The sequence below is a fragment of the Pinus tabuliformis genome, chromosome 8, assembly GCF_031772625.1.
Source record: "Pinus tabuliformis cultivar Carrire ecotype Pingquan chromosome 8, CPIR1, whole genome shotgun sequence".
NCBI lineage: Eukaryota > Viridiplantae > Streptophyta > Pinopsida > Pinales > Pinaceae > Pinus > Pinus tabuliformis.
In genome coordinates this window covers 1,724,036,058-1,724,054,734 of record NC_142294.1, presented here as the reverse complement: position 1 = coordinate 1,724,054,734, position 18,677 = coordinate 1,724,036,058, and the positions used below count along the sequence as shown (strand labels likewise).

The 18,677-nt window shown below is 41.4% G+C and overlaps 1 protein-coding gene across 1 annotated transcript in view; it reads right to left on the bottom strand.

Moving 5' to 3' along the window:
- Positions 1-1,041: 1,041 nt before the first annotated feature.
- Positions 1,042-18,677, bottom strand: part of LOC149242970 (Thioredoxin z) — a 60,713-nt gene continuing 43,077 nt past the window's right edge. Inside the window, exons 3-4 of the mRNA XM_089374391.1 lie at positions 1,621-1,701; positions 1,042-1,415 (exon numbers count right to left, since the gene is read on the bottom strand). Of these exons, the coding sequence (XP_089230517.1) occupies positions 1,299-1,415; positions 1,621-1,701 (198 nt within the window). The 3' untranslated portion in view covers positions 1,042-1,298. The remainder of the gene's footprint in view (positions 1,416-1,620; positions 1,702-18,677) is intronic.

The window sequence follows — 18,677 nt, the reverse complement described above, 5'->3', positions numbered from 1 at the left end:
GTGGTAGTAAGATTGTCTTTTCATGGTATAGGATGTCACTTAGTTTTCATGGATATGTTAGCATGCCTCAGAATAGGTTGTGCAGTCAATTTTTGCTTGATGCGTGTGTTTAATCATGTTTGATTTTTTCTTCAGTGATAATTGCACTTAGATGAAAGGGGTGCACTCTACAGCCTGCAATGGATGAGATGTGTAATTCTTAAAAATCAAAATTAAATATAGAGAGAAAAAAAGAAGAAGAAGAAGTTAATAGTATGTAATATTAAACAACAACAAAAATATTTAAACCCCATTCTCTCAACTGCACTGTGAGAGTCGGGTAATCCTAGTAACCAACTCCTCCTTGTGTGGTAAGGGGGTGTGTCACAAGTAATAGTTAATAAATAATTAGTATATTGAAGAGACATGTCCTAATGGAAATGACTATTTGTGAAAGGGCACCTTGCCTGGTATATAAGCAAGACCCTCATTTGTAACCATATCATATCATATATCTTGTATATTCAAGCATTTATATACAAATATATTATTTATCTTATTATGGATATTACCATATTCTAGATATTCTGAATATTCTGCTGAGTATGAACTCCGTTACAGTACCTTTCAAAGGTAAATCCCTAAAACCCACTCCCCATATGTGAAAGTGCAACATCGATTAAATTTCTTTATCAAATCACCTGCTATTACAGGTGTTGGCATTTGTTCAAGCAGTAAGCTTGTCCTCTATGAGGGTCTACATTATGCTGCCAAAGAAGAGACTATGAAACATTTAGAATCAGAGCTGAACAAAGCTTGTATGGCTAGATCACTGGCCAACAAGAAGGCAAGACACCATTGTTCTTGTGAAACTGGGTTGAACGTTTAATTGGTCTTCACAGTTGCTACACCTCATAACCATCCTGATACTGTCTGTTCTCTATAATGATGACTAAGACCACAGCTCAGAGAATTGTGCCTATTGCTGACAAAACTAAGATTTTCTATCATAAAAAATGCATCATCCTGTTGAACCATGCAAGAAATGAAATTCCTCCCACATAAGATCATAAGAAACACTGTTTTTCTTAAAAATTTGATACCAAAAGTATGCGGATATATTATTTGATGCCAAAAGAAAATTGCTAGCCCATCTCAGAAACAAATTCAAAACATCCAGTCATATTGCTGAAGCCTGAGTAATATCTGTATAAAACTTACTGTACACAACTTTAAAAATAATGAGAGAATCAAATGACATGTTATATTCTCTATATGTTTTATCTAAATTGACCTTGGACTTCATATAACTGATGTTGTCACAGTTCAGTCTCAATTATAGTTTTGATTGTTTCATTAGGAAGAAGGCCTTCAGTTCGAATTGCAGGCTTTTGAGAATCTGGACTGATAAAGACCATAGTGGGAAGTCCACGGATCTGAAAGCAAAATTGAGGACAAAGTTAAATAAATAACAATAAATCCCAAATAACTTTAGATTATGAGACGTAGATTCATAAACCGAATGCTACAGAACTGCTAATTCCTGAAATAAAAAGCTAATAAATTCATCCCAAACATAACCAGAGAAACTTGAAACTGCAGTGTAAACCATAAATAGGTGGAAAAGATATGTGAACATACCTGCAGTTGTTGGGCTAGTGCATACTCTTCATCGGTATCTATCTTGACAAATTGTACGGCTGGTCCATATTCCACAGCAAGCTGTATAATTTTTAAATGAATAATAAGTTAGATCACAGCAGAAGAAGCAGGTGATGACCTAAAAGGAAAAGGACAAAATATTTTTTCCAAAAATTCTGTATACTAAATCTCTTAGTGGTCAAAAGCAATTTCACTGAATATCCCAAATAATAGTGATGACAACAGTTTGACTTAGATCAGAAGATCTACAGCCTGATGGAGATCTCACTCAGAAACCTGACTGTCCGAAGGAAAAAGGAAAAATAACCTGTAGACAGCAATGTCCTCTTCTACTTAAATTGCCCAAGGGAGGACGAAATAGTCTATCCAACCCCATAGGCTATAGTCATTTATAAAGGGGGGAAACCATTGTTCATTGTTACTGGGGTAACATTGGGTAAATTGGGGTTATTGTAGGAAAACTTATGAAAGAACCAAATTTGGGGCAAAATGGAGGGAAATTTGTTAGCCCCTCAAACTAAAAATAGGAGAGGGGACCCCAAAGGAAATCTATAAATAAGATAGAGGAGAATCATTTTTCTCATTGTGGTTTGTGGATATTTCTGTTTTGTGAGATAAAGCTATTGGAGGGTTTTAAAAATTCTTTCTCTCTGATTGGTTTCAGTGGTAAAAGATTCCACCCTAACCAATCCCTTCTCTATATTCTGTTTGGCATCTTTCATCTGATTTTGGCAATCGAGGGAGGACTTCTATGGATTGATTGGTCTGAGGAACAGTTATGTGGCACCGAGTCTATTAAAGACAATCCCAGGGCAGCGATGACCTTATCTGGGCAGCAGGCAGCCCTTTTTGTGGCAGCATGAGCCTGTTAAGGCAATTACAAGGCAGCGAGAGCCTACCAGCAGCCAAACAGCCCTAATCTAAGGCATGCGGAGGAGGTTCCCTGTAACAGCGAGGTTATTTGAGGGCTAATATCTTGCTCTGTGGCAGTGACCCTCTTGGAAGTGATTTCTGTTGTTTTTCCACGATCCTAGTGTCTAGGATAGAATATTAAATCACTGATGCTACCAAACCAAGAATCACAATGAAGCTACTTTGCACAGCGGAAAATAAACAACAGTAAATCTACTAGTGCACAAAATATACACAACTTTTTACACAAATTATGTACAATAACCCAACTTCATTATATTAATCCAACTGAATAATACAACAGTCTAGGGCTCCCGTACCAGGGATAATGGCCCTCATACATCCACTGATACAAGGATACAAAACTGGGGCTTGTTGTCAATCCATCAACAACCAATCTACCCTCAACAAGATACTCTGACCATCTGGCCGATGTAGCATGCAATCACAGCTCCTCCCAATCATACCCTATACCTGCCCGGTCCATCGGCTCCCGATCTGCAACATTGCCTTCATCAATGATCCAAGTCCATCTGGCCACAGAATCTCGACTCAACAATCTGCTCTCCTGTTGATCTTTCATCCATCAATGCATCAACACAACGAGACTCCTGTGACCAATATTTGTTGTAGCATCTACGCCTGGTTAGGGCATCTAATACCTATGAAGACCGTTCCTTTTGGCTGCTCACAGACTCCTCAAACTTTCCTCTCCTAGGACACTCATCCTCTAGCATTCAACCTTCAATCAAGATGACATTTGCAACTCCCTGCTGCTTCCATCTTGCCTTGGGATCTGTGCATTCTCTGAGCTCTGGTTAGTGCATCACAACAACCCTAATTCTGCTCCAATTCACTACGGCTTCCTTTCCCAACTAGGTTGCTCTTCCTTGTCCTTCTAGTCATCCTTATGTATCGTTGTAGGCCTTGGAACCTCCACAAACCACCCAACAACATACAGACCTGCTACAGCAATACAAACCAGCCGTACTAGCAAAGGTAACCACCACAGTTTGGGCTGTGGCCTCCTCTATATGTCTGCGGCTAGGAGAGGGTCTCACTAGCCCTATCGGCCCTCACAAACAGTCACCAAAACGTGTTGCTGTAGCATTCTTTCTCTGTGGCCTAGAACAGTGACAAACACAAATACAAAACATGCAGAAATAACCCCAAGATCTTACCTCTGGACTGTGGCATTGTCGCCACAACAGATCTCAGTGTTTTGCTCCCAAAACAAGGGTCTCGGCCCTCTTGAAGATGCCCTATCTCAAGCTCGGACCACCTGCAATTACTTCAGATCCTCTGCAGCCCTCAAATCTGAGGTAGACAAGCCACAAAACACTGCCAAAACAGTCCAGAAATGCATCAACCAACCTAGCCTGCCTATCTGATCTTCTCGGCCTCCAAACAGTCATGAAGGATGTCAAAATCTAGTCTCCTTTCCCTTCGTTTGGAGTCTGCCCAGGCTGCGAGCTCCTTCTCATGCCCAAGGATGTGTCAATAAGCCTCCCACTCAACCTCTTTTTATACTAAGCTCATGCGGCAACGTCTAGCCCTAAAGTGCACCTCTACAAGCCAAGGCCAGCTTGTCCTTTGTGCCACTAGCCCACATCATAACTTCAAAAATTAATATCTTCACAAGGACAACTCGAAAATTTGATGATTTTCATTGTAATGGATTCGTCTCAACGTCCTCTATCATCTACATCCAACACATGTCCAATTCTCTCCTTGGTTTTGTCCCCAACATCGATGGGTACAAAACCCCAAGCTTGGGTTTCAAGCCCACAAAAGACTTTTGTGTGCCAACTCTTGCAGCAAGGCTTCCTACCTGATACAGCAAGGGCATCTGCAGCCATTTTCTTGTAGCAGCAGGGTCATCCGAGTAGTTCTGGCATTGAGAGCCTCTGAGGTTGTTTCCCTGTAGCAGCAGGGTCATCTTAGTTGTTCTGGCACTGGAGGCTTATTCTGTGGTTGTGGGCCATGTCTGAGGGTTTTGCAGTGGCAGTAGCTACTCACTGAAGCACACTTGAGGCAGCGAAGTGAAGGCCCGGCTGTAGAAACTGGATAGGGCAAGCAGGTTGCCATTCTAGGGCAGCAACAGGGTCCGTTAGGGCTCTTTGATGATAACAGAGTAGCAAGGCAGTTAGGGCTCTTTGATGATAACAGAGTAGCAAGGCAGCAGAGTCGTGAAGGCAAGCTGAAAGAAATAGTAAGAGCAGCAGTTGCTCACTGAAGCACACTTGAGGCAGCGTAGTGAAGGCCCAGCTGGAATAAGTGGATAGGGCAAGCAGGTCGCCATTCTAGGACAGCAACAGGGTCCATCAGGGCTCTTTGATGACAACAAAGTAGTAAGGCAGCAGAGTTGTGAAGGCAAGCTGAGCAGTGACGGGAAGAAATAGTAAGCTAGTTAGTTGTGTTGCTATTAAGTTAATTTGTATTTGTAATCCCTGTAAAAATAGTGCTGTAGTTTTTTAATTGTTGAGTGTTGTACATCTGACTCCGCTGGTGTACAGCCCTAGGAAGTGAATCTGTGGAAATTGTAATTTGATGTGTACTGTTGGTATTGTTGAAGATCATCTACTTGTTTACATTGTTGTGCATTCAATGTCATCGTTGTTGAATTGAAAAAGAATGTCGTGATACTGGTACAATATTGTCTTCTGCTCCAATGACCCCAAGGGCAAAATTTTCCATGGGAATATCACATAGACTAGTTTCCATAAGAACACAAAACAGTAATGCATTTGTAAAACTTTAGGACTTTTATTAAACCAGTGTAGATCCATCTTAATTCCGGATCTACCAAGTGCCGAGAGGGATCAAATCTCAAGAGACTTAATCCCTCTCGGCACTTGGTAGATCCGGAGTTAAAATGGATCTAGGCTGGTTTAATTTCCTCCCTTAAATAGGCTATATTCCATATGAATACCATGTGTTCTCATAAACCTGGAGTTCAAAACCTTGACCAAGTCAAGTTTACCTTATTATTTTAGTTTAAAGTTATTTTTATTTTAAGAGTTATTTTTATTTTATTTGACTGCATAAAAAATTTTAAAGTAGGATTATTTTTAATTTTATTTTATTTTGATTTGACCAAGTAAAAATGTTTACAGGACATTACAGCATCTCTACTATACTGGGCTGGAGAGCGCCTCTCAGGGCAATAAACAGTTGTGCTCTCTACTATTTTGAGATAAATTTAATAGCTGTCTTCCTACAATGTGTAGGTTTTCTTATTGTTGTCCTAGCTTAAGGTTTCCTATTGTGTGTTTGTGATCACTCATTTTGGCATGTTGTAGTTGTAGTTCCATTAACCTGTTTTGGTCATAAGTGGACATTAATGCAATCTCACTTCATTTATCTAAATTAATGGAATTATTTCCCAATTCATGGTGATCCCTATTGTTTACCGGAGAGCTTGCTTTGAGCATTGTCAACATCTAATAATGAATTATCATTGCCACACACACAAGCACACAACATATATCATTTACCAATGGAATTGCAGTATCACATGAAAACAATAATAGTTTTATCAAAGTGGGTTAAGAAAGTATATAAAAGAAAAAGGGGAATTCCAGTATAAAGCTCTATGCACATGGCAATGAATTATTTAGTTGTATCCAAAGGTTCTAGGCAGCAAACAGACAAGCTTCTATGCAACTTTGTAAGATCATTCCTGACAATCGTAGGTTCAAAATGGATCTGAACACGAAGAGGGCCATATAGAAAGAGTGCATACGGTCCTATAGGCAATCCTTCAAGTAGAGGACCAAAAAACTTTAACATATGACATGACCTTGCTTTTCACTTGCGCATAGGCTCAACACAAGATTGGTTGTACAGGAATAGTGTTTAATTTTTGGCGCTACTCCAAAAGAGTTTTCACCTAGCTAGGAGAGCACTAGGTGTTGAAAACGTAGCGAGCAAGGTCTTATGCCTTGTGCCTAAGCCAGTGTTCCACGGGGACTCGCCCCCCCCCCCTAGGGGTCTAGTTTCCTCGCACCCCCGTGCTCCGGGGACTTGGGGACGAGTAGGGGACGTTTCCCCACGCTCCCAAAATGGAGGAAACTCGAGGGGACGTGCCAGGGAAACGTTTCCCTTCCCTGAGGGGGCGTTTCCAAAAAGGGTCCACGGGGACTCGCCCCCCCCCCTAGGGGTCTAGTTTCCTCGCACCCCCGCGCTCCGGGGACTTGGGGACGAGTAGGGGACGTTTCCCCACGCTCCCAAAATGGAGGAAACTCGAGGGGACGTGCCAGGGAAACGTTTCCCTTCCCTGAGGGGGCGTGGGGGGACGTGAGGGGGCGTGGGGGGACGAGAGGGGACGTGGGGGGGCGTGGGGGGACGAGAGGGGACGTGGGGGGACGAGGGGGGACGTGGCACACCTTTAATGCATTAAAAACCATTTTAATTAACTAAATGTTGAACTTAATCTTTAATTAAGAGTTAATTAACGTTTAGGGTTTTGGAAAATCGTTGTTTCATGTTATAAAAACGGCACCTTGAACCATGAACAACACACTCACAGCCTTTGCAAGTTCGTTGAGCGCTCCACTCACAGCGTTGGATTTCACTGTTCGGATTTTAATAAACAGTGCATGTATCATTATTGATTGTATTAGGAATTGTATACAAAAGGTAAATTACCTAAAAAAAGTCAGTGAATTAATACAATTTGTTGAAAGTGCAAGCTAGGAAAACCAAGACCTTGAATCGGTTCAATATGGGCTCTCCCAGTTCATGGTGATAGTAGGTTTAAGAAAAGATCCTATTGTCACATGTTCTGAAAAGTGGATCTGATTATTTTGTTTCCAGGAACCAATTAACCACAAGTATGGGTGAAAAATCCGACTTGTAAAAACTTAAGAGACTGCCTCCTTGACTACCATGCATTGTGCTGATGAGACCTGACTGAAATATAATATTGTTGATATAATAAGACCTGATTAAAATACAGAATGTTAATATTCCACCAACCACCCAACTACTTTCCTATATGATTTCTCAAAATTCTGCCTTGACATCTAATTTTGATCCCATGAGAACTTAAAGGGTTCAAAATAAACATTCGGTCAAAGAAAGAAACCAGCAGGATCTGTAAAATGGAAACTAACTAAGCAGTCTAACAACATGAAAAGAAGAAAGTAACTTCCACTTACGTGTCTATCATTTGTTGCATGAGATTGCCGATGGAAAAATCTATGGCACAAGGTTATGGTTGTCGCAATGGTTACCTGGGAACTGAATAAAGAATAGACAGTCAACCTATTACTATATTAGGCCTATGGTCTTTACCTGTGGAAAAAGCATCCAAGTTTCGTTTAGTCCAAGTTCCAAAAATGATTTCTTTTAGACTTTTTCTCTAGGTTAGCAGTATCTAAAACAGAATTGTGAAGGTATATCAGACCTATGGGCAAGTCCTATGGAAGCATTGCCAAATAGGCTATTCATATATTAATATTATCAGTTGAAAATCTACGGCCTGCCTAACTAATATGTCAAGAACTTAGAAGTCCAGTTTCTCAAAATCATTATACATAATCCACTATAGTTCTGAGTTCTCTCTATGTTTAAGTTTTCTTCTAACAAGGACTCACTCTTTGTTTAAGTTTTCTTCTAAGAAGGATTGTGTAAATTTTCAAATTCATTGCTTTCTTGCTCCAGGAATTCATATCAATGATCATGCTTTGCAGCTTTTCAATTCAACCCAAATTGTCATAGTGGACTCAATTAATAAATTATATTTTATATTTATAAATTTTTAAGACCCTGACGCTCCCCCACGTTTCCTAAAACATGGTAGGGAGCTTTTGCATAGGCCGCTCCCATGCCCCCTCGCTCCCTCGCCCCCTCGTCCCGGAACCTTGGTGGAACATTGGCCTAAGCCAGTGAAGACCTTGAATTGTCCTCATGAGTTAGACTTCAGTTAGGATGAGTTATTTCCAGTTTATTAGAATAATCATCAAGTTAGCATGCATAGAGTTGGAGTTTCAATTAAAAATGGATCTTCATTAGTTTGACTACGGGACGAGGTGGCAGTTACAAATTCAGTTAGAGAAAGTTAGTCTCCAATGTTGATTGGAGAGATGTTAAAATTGGCAACTAGGACCAAACTCCATGTGGGTCATCTTATTTATGGAAGCTGATATTTTTGTTGGATTCCTCTCATCAATAGGTGTAGGATTGATCTAACGATCATCCGATTCCGACATGTATTCATGGAGATATAAATTTATTTGTATTTCTTGACAATTTGTCAAAGTCAGCCAGCAAGTAAAGTAGTGTTGCACACCCCCAGCTAAACCTCAACGTGGCATATAAGTAGAGGAGACCTTGAGGCATTATCACACTCATCTCATCTCCAGTTCTCTTCTCTCTCCTAGCTTGTTTGGGTATGCGTAGGAGGAGCTTCACTCTCTCACATGGGAAGAAAGAGGACGCAGTTAGGGCAGCAGCTGTGACATGGGTGCAGGATGCAGGAAGGTGCGGCAGCATTGTTTTGGGTTGACTAAGGTGCTAGAGGACTGCATTGACCAGCATGTAGACACCACTAACTGCGGATTTGTGTGGGAAGCCTCCATCTTGCTAGCTGCAGTTCAGATCAGCCTTGTTGACCTCTGTTTGACCACCATTTTGGGACAGCGTTGACTTGTTAGGGCTGACTGCAGGAGCTGATATGTTGACTGCTATTTTGACCATGTTTTGAGGACTGTTTTGGGCTGCTATCTATTGTTGTTGGAGGCCAAGTTCTCCTAGGTTGTCTTTAGGTCTTTTGGGAGCTGTTTGACCAGCTTTGACCTTGCTAATCAGAATTACATTGCCGCTGTTGTAAATCACAGATTTGTGATATTGTACTCTCTCTCTCTCTCTGCTGAATTATTGAAAAATATAGAGGAATTGATCAAAGGGTTTCCCCGCATTGGGGTTTGTCCCTGTTTGGTACCACATTTTGTGTCTCTTGTCTTGGCTTGTCTTCTGTTGTTTACATTTATGTTCTATCTGCATTTTACTATCATGTTGATGTGATTGCAATTCTGGAAATTGATATTGGGCTAATAAGAAGATTTGAAGTAAATTGCTCTTAAGCATAGGTCATACCATAAATTACCATGGTATCAAAGTTGAGGTGGAGGCAGAGCCCAAACAAGAGCAAGAGAAATCACCGAAGACAGTTGGAAAAAGTCAAAAGGCTTCACGGGTTCCTCAACAAACTTCCTAGCCGAAGACAAGCTCCGTGAGAAATCTGACTATCATGGATGGAAGATGTCTCTTGATCTGACATTGGAAGAGCAGGAAGTGTTGGACTATGTGAGGGGTAGAATTACGGAGCCTCCATCAAATGCACTGGCTACCACAAGGAACAAGAAAATTAAGGGTGAAGTCAAAGCAAAGAAGATCATCCAAGACTCAATTGACAAGTGTCTGGTGGCCTACATTTCCGAGTTGAACACCTCCAAGGAGATCTACAATCTGGTAAGCTTGTTTAAAGTTAGTGATGCAAATCAAGTTTTGTTCCTCAAAAATAAGTTGAAAGATATTAAGAAGGGCAAGGATGAAGATATTCAATCCTACTTCTTAAGGATCAGTGAGATCAAGAATGATCTCCTATCAATTGGAAAAGTCATTTCTAATGAGGAACTAACCATCACTACCCTTGGAGGGCTCCCATCCGAATGGTATGTGTTTAGAACCACTCTTCTCAACAATGATCGAATTCCAGGATTTGAAGAATTGATGGCGAGATGCATTCAAGAAGAGACAAGGATGGTGGAGCAAGAAATGCCTTCAAGCAAAGGCAACCCCACTGCTTTCTCCTCTCATGCCAAAAGGAGAAATAATTATGGGTCTAAAGGTCACTTCAAAGGAAAGACCGGATCGAATGGTAGAAGGAAGGGAAGAAGCTTCATTTGCAATAAATTTGCTTACTATGCGAGGGAGTGTCCAAATAGAAAGGACACATCACATGACAATGATCAAAATCACTCCCGGGGCAACTCCAACCACAATCAAAGGAATGGCAGTTTCAATGGCAAAGGAAAGAGGAATGCGGGAATTCAAGGTAGTGGTCAACCCTCCAAGAAAGCAAGGAACTCCAGGTATGAATCAAATGTTGTTAACAATAAGCAAGATGAATATTATTTGATATCGGCCCTCTCCACTAACTCTCCTCCGGATTCGTTGGTCAATTGGCTTATTGATAGTGGTGCCTCAAGGCACTTCATTGGTTGCAAGGAAGCTCTCTCTAATCTAATAGAGAAGTAGACAAACTTGGAGATTATTCTAGGAAACAATTCCACCTATCCCGTAAAGGGTGTATGGAATATTTCTCTTCAATTAAATCGGGGTAACACAATTCACTTGCAAGATATGTACCTGATCTCAACAAGAACTTGGTGTCCATTTCGGCAATGGAAGACAAAGGCTACAAGGTGGCCTTCATTGATGGCAAGGTACGTGTGTGGAAAAAGAATTTTAAAGATGCTTGCACTCTTGGGTTTCAGGTTGACTCCTTATATCAAGTTGGAGGAAGACTGTTTGGAGTCATGTCTTGCGACACAACTCTTCAGTCTGAACTATGGCACTGGAGGTTTGCCCGCCTTCATTATAGGGCTCTACCCGATGTGAGACAGATGGTGATAGGGATGCCCAAGTTTAAAGTAGAGCTTGAAGGTGTATGTCCAGGATGTGCCGAAGGAATGCTCAAAAGGGGACCATCCCCCTCAAGCCATAGCAAGACCTCTGACATTTTGCAGTTGGTTCACTCCGACATATCTGGTATGATGCCCATGAACTCTTTGGGAGGATATCTATATCATCTCACTTTTACAGATGATTATTCTCGCAAGACTTGGATATACTTCTTGAAAAAAAAGGATGAAGTGTTCTCCTGGTTCCGTCACTTCAAAGCCTTGATCAAGAATCAAACCGAGAAAAGGATCAAGATTTTAAGGACTAATAATGGGACCAAGTATGAATCCAATGAATTCCATGACTTTTGCAAAGTTGGCATTAAGAGGGAGACCACAACACCATACACTCCTAAGCAGAATGGTGTAGCGGAAAGGAAGAACGGTACGATTTTGGAAGTTGTTCATTCTATGCTCCATGATCAAAGGCTTCCAAAGTTTCTATGGGCAAGCTGTGAATACCATTCTATATGTTCAAAACCGATGCCCTCATCAAGCATTGGATTCCAAAACTCCTGAAGAAATGTTCATTGGTAAGAAACCTGATGTGTCTCATTTTAGAATTTTTGGAAGTCTCGTATATTTTCATGTGCCAAAAGAGAAAAGAAGCAAATTGGGTGCATCTGGTAAGAAGGGTATCTTCGTGGGTTACAGCGAAACTTCTAAGGGCTATAGAATCTATGTGGTTGGTCAAAGGGAAGTCGAAATAAGTCATGATGTCACCTTTGACGAAGATATGGCTCTTAGCAAGGTTGACAATCTTCCTATCCTTAGGAAAAGATAGAGAAATTAACACCAAGAAGCCAGATGAGAAGGAAGATGAGACGATGCTTGATGTGGAAGAACCTATGGATCCCATTGATCCCCCTCCGCAAGAGCCTTCCTCTTCTAGGAAGAGGCCCTCATGGCTTGGGGGGACTCATGATGATGGCGAGGGACATATTGCACTCAGAGGGACTTTCCGTGAAAGTAAGAAGTCGACCAGGTATCAAGGATACTTCACTATTATGAGCACCATCATTAAAATGAGCCTTCATCGTTCGATGAAGTCGTGAAGCATCAAGTATGGAAGGATGTTATGAATGAGGAATATGAGTCCATCATGAAGAATGATGTCTGGAATGTAGTCGCTAGACCCCAAGACAAAACAATTGTCACCTCGAAGTGGCTTTACAAAATCAAGCATGGAGATGATGGGAGTGTTGAAAAGTATAAGGCTCGCTTTGTCACTCGAGCCTTCTCTCAAAAGGAAGGTGTGGATTATGATGATATATTTGCACCTGTTTCCCGATACACCACCATCCGCTCGATCATAGCCCTTTCCGCTTCGCAAGGATGGAACCTACATCAGATGGATGTCAAGACCGCATTCTTGCATGGTTCGATTAAAGAGGAAGTCTATGTGGAACAACCCGAGGGGTTTGAGATTCATAATTGGGAATCCCACGTATGAAGATTGAAGAAAGTTCTCTATGGACTGAAGCAAGCACCCTGAGCTTGGTATGAGAGGATCGATAACTACTTGATGAAGTTGGGATTCACTAGGAGTGAAGTCGATCCAAACTTTTACTTTAAGGTTGAGGATGATAAGCCTCTCATACTGGTGTTGTATGTTGGCGACCTCTTTCTGACAGGTGCAGACCCTCTCATTCACAAATGGAAGCGGGAGTTGGCTTCCGAATTTGAGATGAAGGACCTAGGACTGATCCACTATTTCCTAGCGCTGGAAGTCTGGCAAAAGCAAGAAGAAATTATCCTATCTCAAAGAAAATACGTGGTGAAGATTTTGGAGAGATTTGGTATGGTGGACTGCAAGCCCGTGACTAACCCAATGGAGCTTAACTTCAATAAGTTATGCAGTGGTGTTGCCGGACCTATATTGGATAATGCCTATGAGTATCATCAACTCATAGTAGCACTGATGTTCTTGGTGAAACCCGTCCAGATATATGTTTTGCAGTCAACACGTTGAGCCAATATGTGGTTGAGCCTCATCACTCAAATTGGATTGGTGCCAAGAATCTTCTGAGATATCTTTAGGGCACAATCACTCATGGGTTGAGATACGCTGGCAGAGATGTGAGGCTACATGGATATTTCGATGTTGATTGGGGAAGCAGCGTGGTGGACCAAAAGAGCACTTCCAGGTGCTGTTTCTCTTTGGGTTCTGACCTCGATATCTTGGATGAGCAGGAAGCAGAAGTCGGTGGCTTTGAGCACTGCTGAGGAAAAAGTACATTGTTGCGAGTATGGCCTCCTGTGAGGCTGTCTTGTTGAGGAAGCTCTTCAATGACCTGTTTGGACATATGCTGGATACTACCGCGATCCTCTGCGACAACCAGAGTGGGATTCGTTTATCAGAGAATCCTATATTTCATGATCGCTCCAAGCACATCGATATCAAGTACCACTTGATACGGGATATGGTACAACAAGGAGCAATAAGGCTCCATCATATTGGCACTGATGAGCAGGTCGCCAACATCCTGATGAAGCCCTTGGGAAAGGTCAAATTCTTGACATTCCAAGAACGACTAAGAGTTGTGGAAAGACCCTCTTATGAGGGTCACGTATGATGCATAAATTGCACTCTAGGAGCTCTGGGGGGCTTGTGGTACTTCTTGGAGTGACGAGTGACCATAGGGTGACTCACCCTCCCCTAGTGGTGCGTTATGTACAGGGTGAATGATTCAGCCTTCCCCTGTGATACCCCGTGGCGACATGTAGGCAGGATGAGTGGTTCATCCTTCTCCTGCCGAGACATCCTACCCATGCAGTCTGAGACTCATGGGAAGTACCTCTCATCTGGCCAATGAGTAGGGAAATGAGGATAGGGACCATAGTAGTACCGATGGATACATCATGTATCTACTGTACTCCCTATGCTAGGATGACATTGACATGGGATCAACTGGATCTGACTTGGGGTCAGTAAGAGTGATATAACTCACTCTCTTTTGGAACTGACTTCAGGTCAGTAAGAGTGTTATGACACACTCTCTTCATTGGGACTGACTTCGGGTCTGTAAGAGTGCCATTAGACACTCTCTATTATCTGGGACTGACATCAGATCAGTAGAGGATGGTATGATACATTCGTCATTTCTTCTTTTTCATAGTTCAACAGAGCAATGCAAGGCAGTGCATTTGATGGCAATGATAGTACCAACTGATAGATGGATTAGCAGATGGAGTTCTCCCTAGTTGAGAGGGAGTGTTAAAATTGGCAACTAGGGCCAAACTCCATGTGGGTCATCTTATTTATGGCAGCTGATATTTTTCTTGGATTCCTCTCATCGATAGTTGTAGGATTGATCTAACGATCATCCGATTCCGACATGTATTCATGGAGATATAAATTTATTTGTATTTCTTGACAATTTGTCAAGGTCGGCCAGCAAGTAAAGTAGTGTTGCACACCCCCAGCTAAACCTCAGCGTGGCATATAAGTAGAGGAGACCTTGAGGCATTATCACACTCATCTCATCTCCATGTCTCTTCTCTCTCCTACCTTGTTTGGGTATGCGTAGGAGAAGCTTCTCTCTCTCACGGGGGAAGAAAGAGGACATAGCTAGGGCAGCAGTTGTGACGTGGGTGCAGGGCGACGCAGGAAGGTGCAACAACATTGTTTTGGGTTGACTGAGGTGCTAGAGGAGTGCGCTGACCAGCATGTAGACACCCTTGACTGCGGATTTGTGTAGGGAGCCTCCATCTTGCTAGCCACAGTTCAAATCAGCCTTGTTGACCTTTGTTTGACCATCATTTTGGGACATCGTTGACTTGTTAGGGTTGACTGCAGGAGCTGATATGTTGAATGTTGTTTTGACCATGTTTTGAGGATTGTTTTGGGTTGCTATCTATTGTTGTCGGAGGCCGAATTCTCCTAGGTTCTCTGGAGGCTGAGTTCTCCTAGGTTGTCTTGATGTCTTTTGGGCGTTGTTTGACCAGCTTTGACCTTGCTGATCAAAACTACATTGCTATTGTTGTAAATAACAAATTTGTGATATTGTACTATATCTCTCTCTCTCTACTGAATTATTGAAGAATATAGAAGAATTGATCAAAGGGTTTCCCAGCATTAGGGTTTGTCCCTGGCCAAATCTTGTGTCTCTTGTCTTGGCTTGTCTTATGTTGTTTACATTTATGTTCTATCTGCATTTTACTATCATGTTAATGTGATTGCAATTCTGGAAATTGATATTGGGATAACAAGAAGATTTGAAGTAAATTGCTCTTAAGCATAGAACATAACATAAATTAACAAGAGAGAACGAGTTAAGAGCTTCAATGTTGATTGGAGAAAGGACAAAAAGATCTGTGGAGAACGCAAGAATTGTATCCTAAGAAATTGGAGGAACAAGTGCGCAAAAATATAGGAGGTCGTTGTGTGCAGTGTTGGGAAGTTGGGGTCCTAAAGAATAGGAGGCAGAAAGTGCACTAAGAAATAGGGCACAAGTGCGCTACAAAATAGGACCTGAAGTGCACAAGAAAATAGGAGAAGTGCGCAAGGTTTTGGGGCCTCCAGTACGCAAGGAAGGAGAAGCAGGATCGAGCAAGAGATTAGTGAATTTGCAGAGCAAGCCAAGGAGGCAGTAGAGGATTGGTTGCGAGCTAGAGGCCCAAGATCAAGCAGTGATAAAAGTAGGTCGAGGTCAACTATATCCGCTGAGATTTGTGAGAGAAGCATATCTGTTAAATTTGGACCATCTTCCACCTTAGGACAGCTCATATGATGGAGATGATTATTGCATTGGATTCCTCTTTCGAAGAGGTACAATTTTGATAGAAAGATCATTTCATTCTAACAAGAAAAAATGAAATTATGAATTTATTTCTCTTATGGACAAATTGTCAAGGTCAGCGTCAGTCAAATGTAGGCTCATGAAGCCCAATAGATGGGTCTCCTCACCCTCAACGAATTGTATAAATAGGAGTGACCCTTCCCTCATTTGGACACTCACTCATCACACAGCACATCATCTCTCTCTTCTCTTATTTCGTTTGTACAGCTATTGGAGGCAGCTTCTCTTCTTCACATATGTGGAAGGAGGCCGAGTTTTTCTCGATCAAAACAGGTCAAAGTTTCAGAGTGTTGACCAGCATTCACTGAGGGGGATTTGACCAATGTTGACCTCAATTTTTGGGCCAAAATTCCGATTTCTCTAGACCACATTTATTGGCACAACAATCGAGGAGTTTGGGACAAGTTGACCTGCATTGACTTTAGGTTGACTTCAGATTTGACTGCTGAAAATTACAGCAATGTTTCTCTCCTTTTACTAGGTTTGACCAAATTGTTTTGGGTTGACTTTGACTCTCCTGAAGGCCAAATCGGAAAGTTGTTGACCAAGATGATTGGAGGATGTTTTGGGGCGACTTTGACCACCGTTGACTTTCTGGTTAGGGTTGCATTGACTACTGGTTTAAATGTTGATTTGGCATATCTGTTTTGGGCTCGCATTTATGATATTTGTACTCTCTCTCTCTCTACTGAATTATTGAAGAATAATAAGAAGATTTGATCAAAGGATTTCCCCACATTGGAGTTTGTCCCTGGCATCTGCCACATCTTGTGTCCTCTTGTCTTGGTTTGTCTTCTACATATGATTTTATGTTCTATCTGCATTTACTGTCAATGTTTATAAATTAATGTGATTGCTACTAGATATAATTGGAAATTGTCATTAGGCTACTAAAGGAACATTGAAGTAAATTGTGCTTAAGCATAGAACATACCATTGTTATCAAAATTAACATGGTATCAGAGCTCAGGTGAAGACAAAGCCCAAGAAAGAGTGAAACAAAGCAATCACTAAGAGAAGTTGGACAAGGACTTGGAATTAGTCCCAATGATGACTACATCTTTCTTCAAATCTGAGGACAAGCTTAAGGACAAATCTGACTATCATGCATGGAAGATGACTTTGGATTTGACTTTGGAAGAGAATGATGCCATGGACTATGTCAAAGGAAGAATAGCAGAGCCTCCTTCAAATGCATCCATTGTTGCTCAAACCAAGTACAAGAAAGGTGAGGTAAAAGCTAAGAAGATTATTGTTGATTCCATTCATAAGCCTTTGGTTGCATATATTTCTAATTTGGAAACATCTAAGGAGATGTATGAAAAGCTGGTTGGGATGTTCAAAGTGAACAATGCAAATCAAATTCTTTTTCTCAAGAACAAGCTGAAAGATATCAAGATGGATAGAGGAGAATCCATCCAATCCTACTTCATGAGGATTACCAAGATCAAGAATGATCTCCTATCTATTGGTGAAATTACTGGTGACCGGGAACTCTCTCTTATTGCACTTGGGGGCCTTACAAGAGATTGGGATGTGTTCAACACTACCATTCTCAATAATGATAGGATTCCAGGATTTGATGAACTATTGGCCAGATGCACTCAAGAAGAAATAAGGATGATGGAAAGAGACAAGCCCTCCAATAGAAACAATCCTACTACCTTCTCCGCTCATTCTAAGAGAAGGAACAATGTTGGTCCAAGGAATCAAGGCCAAGGGTTCAAGTCAGGATTCAAAGAAGGAAGAAGAAAGAAGAAAAGGAAGGTGTTTCAATTGTAATAGGTTTGGCCACTTCGCTAGAGAGTGTCCTTGTTAAATTTAGGTATGTTCTATGCTTAGAGAAAATTTACTTCAATTTTCCATATTAGCTCAATATCAATTCCATATTAGCAATCACATTTAGCATGATAGTAAAATGCAGATAGAACATAAACATAAATCGCAAAAGACAAGCCAAGACAAGAGGACACAAGATGTGGCACCAGCCAGGGACAAACCCCAATGTGGGGAAACCCTTGATTAATTCTTCTTATATGTTCTTCAATAGTTCAGCAGAGAGAGAGATAGTACATATACATCAAAAGTCAACATTTTGACTTATCAAAATAAGAGCAGAGATCTTCTCAAAGAAGATGTCACATGTGGTAGTTAATCTGGACTCAGGTGAAAGCATACTGCTTCAACTGATCCTCCAAGGTGACTCCATCACCATGTTGCACCTCATTGTGTTGTACCTCATCATCATGCTACACTCCATCACTATGCACTATGTTGCACCATTTACACTCACCAACCTTAGCTGTTTCCTATGGATTGCAGCCTAGTAGAGGAGCTAGGCTATAGTTACAAATCCCTTCAACTGGTTTTCAATGCAGTGATTACATTCACTGTTTATTGCCTTTACCCCTTTCTCCATCCCTCTGAATCAAAGTCTGCAACATACAACAATTTGTGCACTTGCATTTATGTCAACACAGTGCTAATCATATGTTGTCCAATCACGCCTTGTTGAACACACATCTTTCAGCACTGTACTTCACGTCATATGCTTAAAGTTGGAGACTGTCCCTGTCCAAAACAACAGTCAAATTAGGCATCATATGGCTGTCCTCTTTCCAGCTTATAGGAA